Source organism: Ursus americanus, chromosome 32 (genome assembly GCF_024610735.1).
Source record: "Ursus americanus isolate L20-20 chromosome 32, mUrsAme1.1.p, whole genome shotgun sequence".
Classification (NCBI taxonomy): Eukaryota; Metazoa; Chordata; class Mammalia; order Carnivora; family Ursidae; genus Ursus; species Ursus americanus.
The window spans coordinates 7,908,240-7,917,499 of record NC_142158.1 but is presented as its reverse complement, the minus strand read 5'-3'; the positions used below and the strand labels follow the sequence as shown (position 1 = coordinate 7,917,499).

The 9,260-nt window shown below is 49.0% G+C and overlaps 1 protein-coding gene across 1 annotated transcript; it reads left to right on the top strand.

Annotated features, from left to right (window-relative positions):
- The first annotated feature begins 391 nt into the window (after positions 1 to 391).
- On the top strand, positions 392 to 3,591 carry LOC123801555 (tubulin beta-2B chain). The gene is made up of 4 exons (XM_045811637.2): positions 392 to 562; positions 1,407 to 1,515; positions 1,805 to 1,915; positions 2,267 to 3,591. Exons 1-4 carry the CDS (start codon positions 506 to 508, stop codon positions 3,325 to 3,327), a joined length of 1,338 nt encoding a protein of 445 aa, XP_045667593.1. The 5' UTR covers positions 392 to 505; the 3' UTR covers positions 3,328 to 3,591.
- Positions 3,592 to 9,260: the final 5,669 nt, after the last annotated feature.

Below are 9,260 nucleotides of genomic sequence, written 5' to 3'. Positions count from 1 at the left end.
CTCCGGTGCCAGCTCTCCCCCCACCACCGGCCTGCCACTGGAGTCGCCCTCGCTTCGCCACCCTCCCATCCTCCTACCCTCAGTGCCTTCACCTACCCCCAATTCTCAGTCCCCAGCTCTTCCACCTCCCCCCGCCCCAAGTCCTAGACAATGCCCATGCCTCCACCCTACTACCCCAAACCCCCACTCTTCGCCCGGTCCGCAAGCCTGTGCTGATTGGCTGCGGGCCCAATGTCCAGCCCCCAGGATGGTCCTTGGGGCTCAGAGCATTACGTCAGCGGGGCCTGGAGAGCTCTAGCGCGAAGGGGACTGGGGGGCTTGGGCTGGGGGCGCGGCCTACGCGGACCGCCCCACCCTCCTTGCATAAAAGGCTGAGTCCGCGGGGCCGGCGCTCTCAGCCAGTCGGTTCCCGAGCGCGTTCCCGGTGACCCCGCAGTGGGTGTTTAAGGGAGGACGGACAGACTGACCAGACGCCGACCAGTGCCAGAAGAAGCTAGCTAGCACCATGCGTGAGATCGTGCACATCCAGGCGGGCCAGTGCGGCAACCAGATCGGCGCCAAGGTGGGCGCGCCGGGAGGGGAGGGGTCGGGGGGTTGGGGTCCCCCGGCCTGAAGCCCTTCGGAGTTCCTCCGCGCCAGCCTTGACATGAGCAGGCCCGGGGCTCCCCAAGCACAGACCTTCCCGGCAGCTTTGTGTGGCAGTGTGGGGCGTGGGCTCGGAGGCGACTTGGCGGGGGGGGGGGGCGGGGGGGGGAGGAACCTTGCTTTCATTTTTGCTGTAACTCATTTGGAATCCCGGCCGCTCCTCGGTCCCTGCTTTCTCCCTGCTCCTCACTTGGCCAGGCAAGCTTGCCTGGAGAAGGCGCGGGTGTGTCCGCGGGGCTGTGAGCGCGCGTTTAGGGGAGGGGCCGTGACACCGGGAGCAGTGGTTTTATCCGCTAGAACCCCAGTTGAGCTGTGGGGGAAGGGAGGAGAGTGATTGTCTTGCCGTCTCTGGACGTGCTTTGAATGTCAAACCACCCTCCTTCAGTTCCCTCCGGTCCTGCTCCCCTGCCCACCCCCTCCGCCCCTCCTGGAGTCCCTGTGCGCCCGCCTCCCGCCGCTGCCCGCAGCTGCGACTCTGAGCGCGAACTCCGCGGCGGCGCGAGCCCGCGGCTTGCTGCTCTAGCCTACCCCCCTCCGCCCCGCCACCCCGAGAGACCCCCGCCTCCTGCTGCCCGCAGCTGTTCGGCGGGGAAACGCCCAATTTCAACTTTCTGACCCTACGAAATGCAAGCCTTGCGGCTGAGCCAGGTCACGCTACCTGAAAGTTTGGGTTTTTGGAACTGAGTCGAGGGCTTTCGTTGTGAGGCTCGATCTCTTGAGGGGTCAGGCATGGCTAAATGCAAACTTTTTCTGTGTCTTAGTTCTGGGAGGTCATCAGTGATGAGCATGGAATCGACCCCACTGGCAGTTACCATGGAGACAGCGATTTGCAGCTGGAGAGAATCAATGTGTACTACAATGAAGCCACTGGTAATTGCCTTACCGTTCCCCCCTCCCCTTCAATTTTTTTTTTTTTACTCTCCTGTCCCCAGGACTAACTCCAGGAGTGTGGCCCCAGGGGAGAGTGGACTAGTGGATTTAGGATTCCCACTCTTTCATGCAGGATTTTAGTGGGTGGTTCACAGCCAAAGCCTTTGAGAATCTGATCAGTTCTGTGTCCTTTGTTTGGGGACAACAGTAGTGCCTGCAAAAGGGGGAAACAGCCTTTCTCTTTAGAGCTCTCTGCCTGCACGCCTAAGTCCAGCTGTGTTCCCTGCAGGTAACAAATACGTACCTCGGGCTATCCTGGTGGATCTGGAGCCGGGCACCATGGACTCCGTCAGGTCTGGACCATTCGGCCAGATTTTCAGGCCAGACAACTTCGTATTTGGTGAGTGACTGACATGGCTGATGGCATGGAAGGCTATTTGACACTGTACAGCTCAGGGTAGGAAAGGAAGGGGTAGGAAAGTACTATATGAAGAACACCCCGTTGTGTGCCCATTCAGTCTTAATATAAGTTAAAACAAATTTGCCTTTCAACCTTTAATAGCCAGGTATTCCTAGCCTTCTTTGTTTATAATTATATCCATAACCAAACATTTTCATGTCTGGCCATTTTGGTGGTAATGTGAGATAATCTTATCTGAACACTGACTCATTGATCTATATTAAGGGCTTTAAGGTAAAAAAAGAATTTAATCCAGTCATCAGTGACTTATGAAGTCTCTCCCTCTGGCAGGCCAGAGTGGTGCAGGAAACAACTGGGCAAAGGGCCACTACACTGAGGGAGCCGAACTGGTGGACTCGGTCCTGGACGTGGTGAGGAAGGAGTCAGAAAGCTGTGACTGTCTGCAGGGCTTCCAGCTGACCCACTCGCTGGGCGGCGGCACGGGGTCCGGCATGGGCACGCTGCTCATCAGCAAGATCCGGGAGGAGTACCCAGACCGCATCATGAACACCTTCAGCGTCATGCCCTCGCCCAAGGTGTCCGACACGGTGGTCGAGCCCTACAACGCCACCCTGTCCGTGCACCAGCTGGTGGAGAACACAGATGAAACCTACTGCATCGACAACGAAGCTCTGTACGACATCTGCTTCCGCACCCTGAAACTGACCACCCCCACGTACGGAGACCTCAACCACCTGGTGTCGGCCACCATGAGCGGCGTCACCACCTGCCTGCGCTTCCCGGGCCAGCTGAACGCCGACCTGCGCAAGCTGGCCGTGAACATGGTGCCCTTCCCGCGCCTGCACTTCTTCATGCCCGGCTTCGCGCCGCTCACCAGCCGCGGCAGCCAGCAGTACCGCGCGCTCACGGTGCCCGAGCTCACGCAGCAGATGTTCGACTCCAAGAACATGATGGCCGCCTGCGACCCGCGCCACGGCCGCTACCTGACGGTGGCCGCCATCTTCCGCGGCCGCATGTCCATGAAGGAGGTGGACGAGCAGATGCTGAACGTGCAGAACAAGAACAGCAGCTACTTCGTCGAGTGGATCCCCAACAACGTGAAGACGGCCGTGTGCGACATCCCGCCGCGCGGCCTCAAGATGTCGGCCACCTTCATCGGCAACAGCACGGCCATCCAGGAGCTGTTCAAGCGCATCTCGGAGCAGTTCACCGCCATGTTCCGGCGCAAGGCCTTCCTGCACTGGTACACGGGCGAGGGCATGGATGAGATGGAGTTCACCGAGGCCGAGAGCAACATGAACGACCTGGTGTCCGAGTACCAGCAGTACCAGGACGCCACGGCCGACGAACAGGGGGAGTTCGAGGAGGAGGAGGGCGAGGATGAGGCTTAAAGTCACGATTGAAAGCAGGTTAGGGAAAGTCCAGAAGGAAAGCACGGGGGAGGGGGGCTTAGTGGTGAAAATCTCTTGGCAGTTGAAGGAAAGAAGCATGGTCTTCTCTAGGTGTGTGCGCTGGTTCTCTGGTGCTCTTCACTGTTGCCTGTCATTTTTTTTTTTTCATTTTGTAATATTGATGACATCAGTGTAACATTTGAGATATTTCTGAACTACTGTTGTAATGGCTAAAATCACATAAACGTTTGTGTCCTAATGGTGTCCTCTCTTCTGTCTCCTTCTCTTTATTGGCTTCTTTATTATGGCTTTGCCTGTTAATGCTCAGAACACATTATATTAAATTCTTCCTCTACAAAAGGTAAGGGATAGGTAAAAGTCCAAATGAATTTACTCTGTCGGTGTGATAAAATTGAACCAACCACAATCATACTCAGTATAAGATGTGACATCAATGTGAATTCGTAAATGCCTTTAAATATTTTATTAGTTGCAAGGATGCCTCCTTGAAAGCAGACTAAGTGTACTTTTGTGTAGAAATCCAACTATGTCTTTGCTTCCTCTACCAAAAAAAAAATTTTTTTTTGAATAATTACTACATGAATACAGCCCACAATTTTGAAGGATAGAGAGTGGAAAGGAAGTCTCGTCCTCCTATGTTCCTTGCTACAGTTTTCCTCCCTGGAGGGCAGCCATTCTTATCACTGTTACCTCTCCTGCGTCCTTGCAGAAATATTCCATATAACTTCAAACAGATGTAGATTATTCCCTTTTTTTCTTTCTTCACACGTTTTATGATGATAGTAACACTGTTCTGCTGCCTCTTTTCCTCACTGAACAGTATGTTTAAAATACAGAGCTTCCCTCCTTGAAATGGATACACAGTAGCCATTATGTAATCCTGCCATACTTTATTTCATGGGTTCCCTACCAATGGCCATGTAAGCTGTTTATGCTTTTTTCTCACAGTGCCACAATGAATAATTTCGTGCATATATCATTGTGTATATGAGAACAGCTATCCTGCAAATTTCTCTGTGGAGATTTTCTGCCAAATTGTGCGTGTTCCGCCTTAGATATTGGGCCAGTTTCTCATTTGGGGAACAGAAGTGGAATATTAAGTTATAAACAAATGTACATTTATTTACATACCCCTATAGGAAGAAAAAAAAATAAAACTGTAGGCTTATGATTTTTCTAATTTTTAGACAAATGCAAAATTAGGAAAAATATTAATTTAAATCTGACCCTGTATTTATTTCATTCTAGTTGGTTCTACTACATAAATGTTTTTTAAAAGCAGGAGGAAGAGAAAAGTTGAGGGGTGGATAAGGGATTTCCACATTAAAGAGGCTGAAATACACATGAAGACAGTTCTAAGGAAAAGGGTGAACAGTATCTACGTAGTGTGAACATGGTCTCCGAAATGGAAAAGAGCAGCAGTTGACAAACATATGTTATAAAAACTAGACCTGGTGATGAGTAAGGTCAAATGGATCAGAGTCAGTGACTTCTTCAGTTTTCTATATTTAACAGTGAACTGGTGGGGGCCATTCCTGCTGAGCTGGTGTAAAGCTTCGGACAACTTAATTGAAGGGTCACGTTGGTTTTAAATACCCTGAACACTGGGTCCGTCGCCAGGGCCCCCTGGATCCTTGGCCATGCATTCCCCACAACCTGTCAGACACATGACCGGTAACTTTGGAGAAGACAGGGATTGCTGCCAGGTGCTTCTTGGCATACTGTAAGTATCCTGCTTCTCTTGCCCACCTTGTGAGAAGCGGACAGGCGGGCACCCAGCAGGCCAGACTGCTAGCCTGGCAGCAGGTCCACGTCTGCACACTGCTAGAGCTTCGGCAGGATTGGGACAGTGGGTGCCAGACCGACCGGTCAAGCAGAAGCTCTGCGGCAAAGCTTTAAAAGCACAGCTGTACAAGAAGACGCCAAATGCAGACTCAGGAAAACAGTTCAAAAGCAAGAAAATGCAGACTAACACTTGGATTAAAAGATACTTTTTTGAAACTCGTAGTTTCCTTTGTTACATTACCATCGTGTGACGGAATTTGGAGTGGTGGTGATGGTCATGGTGGTGGGGATGGTGGGGATGGTGGGGGGTGTGTGTGTGAGTGTGTGTGAGTGTGTGTGAGTGTGTGTGTGTGTGTGTGTGTGTGTGTGTACTTTCAACCCTCTACAGAGGAAATGTTCTATCACTCCCCGATGTGCCACCAAGAGGATATTCACTTCGAGGCAGACACAGTATCCAAATTACAACACCTACTGGGATGTGATGCAGGAGTCAAAGATCGGAATGAGGGAGGAGGAGCTGGAGTTACCTTGAGGTCCTCCAAAGAGTCTAGAAGGAGCAGGAACCTCATATGTTCCAAATTTGCCTGCACCTCTCTACCAGCCCCAGAGATGATCTTAGACTATGTTGGATTTCCCATTTCATCACACGTATGCTAGATTAATGGAAATTTGCAACAAAAGTAACCTTAAGAGATCATCTAGTTTGACCTCCTTATTTTGAAAGGAAAGAGATTGAGGCTCAGAGACTTACCTAAGATCACTGAATGTTTTCTATACAAACCAGATCTTAGACTTTGTGTTCTTTTCTCTACAGCCACATCTCTCAGGTCCTGTTATGTACCTGCATCTCTTAGGTCCATGTTTCCCACATGAAGAGAAAGAGAAATTTCCTGGCTTCCAGAAAAAACCCAAAGATGTCCCTTGTCACCTCCCTGCTCAACCTCCCTGGATGGGTTGGGCACAGATGAAGTGCTGAAGGGCTTTTGTCTCTAGTGGGGTCACTGTTTGACAGATAATGCGGAATTTCCTGCTTTTGAAAACACCACATACACAATGTCCTAATGTAATCATGGTTGCAAGAATATTCTATCGGGGCATAGTTATTGTGAAAATGAGTAGGAAGTTAATGAGTAGGAAATAGCACTTTGCAGTGCTACCTTTTACACATCCCCATGTTAATTAAGATGTGACACATACTAGACAAAGCTATTTGACAAGTACTATAATGCTAATTTCTTCCCATTGTTTAAGAGATATTCTATTGTGTAGTCATGCTTTTTAAAATATACCTCAAAGTTGAGCTATTTACTTGAAAACTGACTCATTCATACCTTTGTTTCGTAGAGGCTTTTTCCTACCCATCCTATTCCTCATGTTTTTGGTTTGATTTGGTTTTGAGAGAGAGAGAGCGCTGGGGTGGAGGAAGGGCAGAGGGAGAGGAAGAGAGTATCCCAAGCAGACTCCCTGCTGAGTGCAAGACCCAACACGGGGCTCCATCTCACCATCCTAAGATCACAACCTGAGCTGAAATCAAGAATCAGACACAACTAACCGAACTACCCAGGCGCAACTTCCCTCATGTTTTTCTTGAGGCAGGCTTGCCGACAGGTCCCCAGAGAGGCTTATTGGGTGCAGTCTAGTTCACTCAAAATGTTTCATAGCTCTATTTCCTTTTTCTTTCAACTGAGGTAGAATTTACGTGCCATAAAATTCACCACGCAGAAGAGCACAAGTGAATGAGCGCTAGAACATTCACGGAGTTGTGCAACTGTTACCACTCTATAATGGCAGAACATTTTCATCACCCAAAACACAACCCTATGCCCACTGGCAGTCCCTCCCTAGCCACTCTCCCGCAACTCTGGCAACCACGAATCTTTCTGTCACTATGCATTTGCCTATTCTGGACATTTCATATAAATGGAAAAAGATGTGGTCTTCTGTGTCTGGATTTTTTTTTTTTTACTTAGCATAATGTTTCCAAGGGTCATTCATGTTGTAGCCTGTTTCAGTACTTTGTTCCTGTTTATGGATGAAGACTATTCCATTATATGGATATGCCACATTCGTTTATCCATTCATTAATTGGTGGACACTTAGGTTGTCTCCACTTTTTAGCTATTAAGAATAATGCTGCTACGAACATTCACGTACAAGTTTGCCTGTGTATGTTTCCATTTCTCCTGGATATATATCTAAGAGTGGAATTGTTGGGTCACGTGGTGGTAACTCCATGTTCATAATCATTTTGACTTCCACCTAAGGATGTAAATGTTTTTGAATTTGCCTGGAAGGCCAAGAGAGACTAGAGATCAGGCAGGGCCTGGCTTTTGTACTTGGACACCGATAGAGAGTCTTAAAATTGTAGTTATAGAAGTGGAGGGGACTATAGGCATCTAACATGACTCCATCAGTTTACATACGAGGAAACGAAGCTTCATGGCTTATCTAGCAATGTTCCCAGGTCACTGTATCAGTTAGGGCTGATATTTGGCTTCTAGCAACAATGACTTTGAATTATTTTTTTCCTCTCACTTAAAAAAGGCTGGAGACACACAGTCTAGGCCCTGTGGCCCCACAGTATCTTCTTTCTGCTCTGCTGATCATTGTCACAGGCTTTTAACCTCCCGTTCCAGCCTTTGCAGCTCTGGCCATGATACCTGGATTCTAAGCAAGGAAGAGGGGACGAGGAAGGGTAAAAATGTACCTTCCAGCTGAGTAAGCCACTTTAAAGATCATGTCAGGAGTCCCCCCAGTGACTTCTACTTGTATTTCTTTTTCTACAGGGAAGGCTGCACAAAGTAGGCTTTTAAGTGGACGCATTATCCAGCCCCCCAACCATTTAGAGGTTCTGTTAGGAAGGAAGAAGTGGAGAATGGACACTGGATAGGAAACTGGTAGATTCTTCCATAATTAAAGAGTGGCTAAGAAGTGACATTGACCCAGATCTTTCTAGTCCTCTTCCAGTGCTCTCCGTAGACATGAGTCTGCAAAGAGCTTCATGAAGCTAAGAGTCCTCATTTTCTAAAACAGAAAGCTGAAGACTGAAAGACTTCTTGATTCAAATGTCTTTCTTTCTTTTTTTTTTTTTAAAGATTTTATTTATTTATTTGACAGAGACAGCCAGCGAGAGAGGGAACACGAGCAGGGGAGTGGGAAAGGAAGAAGCAGGCTCCCAGCAGAGGAGCCTGATGTGGGGCTCGATCCCCGAATGCCGGGATCACGCCCTGAGCCGAGGGCTGAAGCTTAACGACTGAACCACCCAGGCGCCCCTTGATTCAAATTTCTTTTTTTTTTTTTTTAAGATTTTATTTATTTATGTGACAGAGAGACAGCCAGCGAGAGAGGGAACACAGCAGGGGGAGTGGGAGAGGAAGAAGCAGGCTCCCAGCAGAGGAGCCCGATGTGGGACTCGATCCCGGAACGCCGGGATCACGCCCTGAGCCGAAGGCAGACGCTTTAACGACTGCGCTACCCAGGCGCCCCTGATTCAAATTTCTGAATCAAAATGTTTACTTACTTTTCAGCGTTTCTAACTTGTAATCAGCTGATGACAGCACATGTCCATGACTTCTAGAGAAATTCCTTTCAGTGACTTATAATGAAATGTTCATGTTAGGTTGGACTGATCATGAACGTTTATCAGCTAAAGCAATAGGATTTGTGTGTGTGTGTGTGAATATACTTCACTGGGACTCACAAACCTGATCACTGAGGAGAAAGAACCAAGACTACTTTGACGAACTGGGTGGGAGGAGAGGGCACCAGGGAGCACTCCAGGCAGAAGCAGCTGTGGGATCACATGGGACACGTGCAGGAAATTATGGGGCACACCTGCTCAGGAAGATATTGGTAGGTGTCAGTGACTAATGCAGTCAAAGGGCCAGAGGGCCAGCCATGCCAGGGACTCTGCGGGATGCCCGCATCCAGAAGTAGCTGGGAATCTGGGAGGTCAGCCGAGAGGGATGAACTTTTAGAGGTTAAGACAGGAAGAGTCAAGCATTAAGTAGGTAAGATATTCAAAGTTAATGCAAACTATACCTACGCCAGAGCTAGAGAAGAAGCTTCCCAGGTTCTGCTTTCCTTTAGATCTCTGGGTAGATTGGCATGATTTTAGGATCTCATGT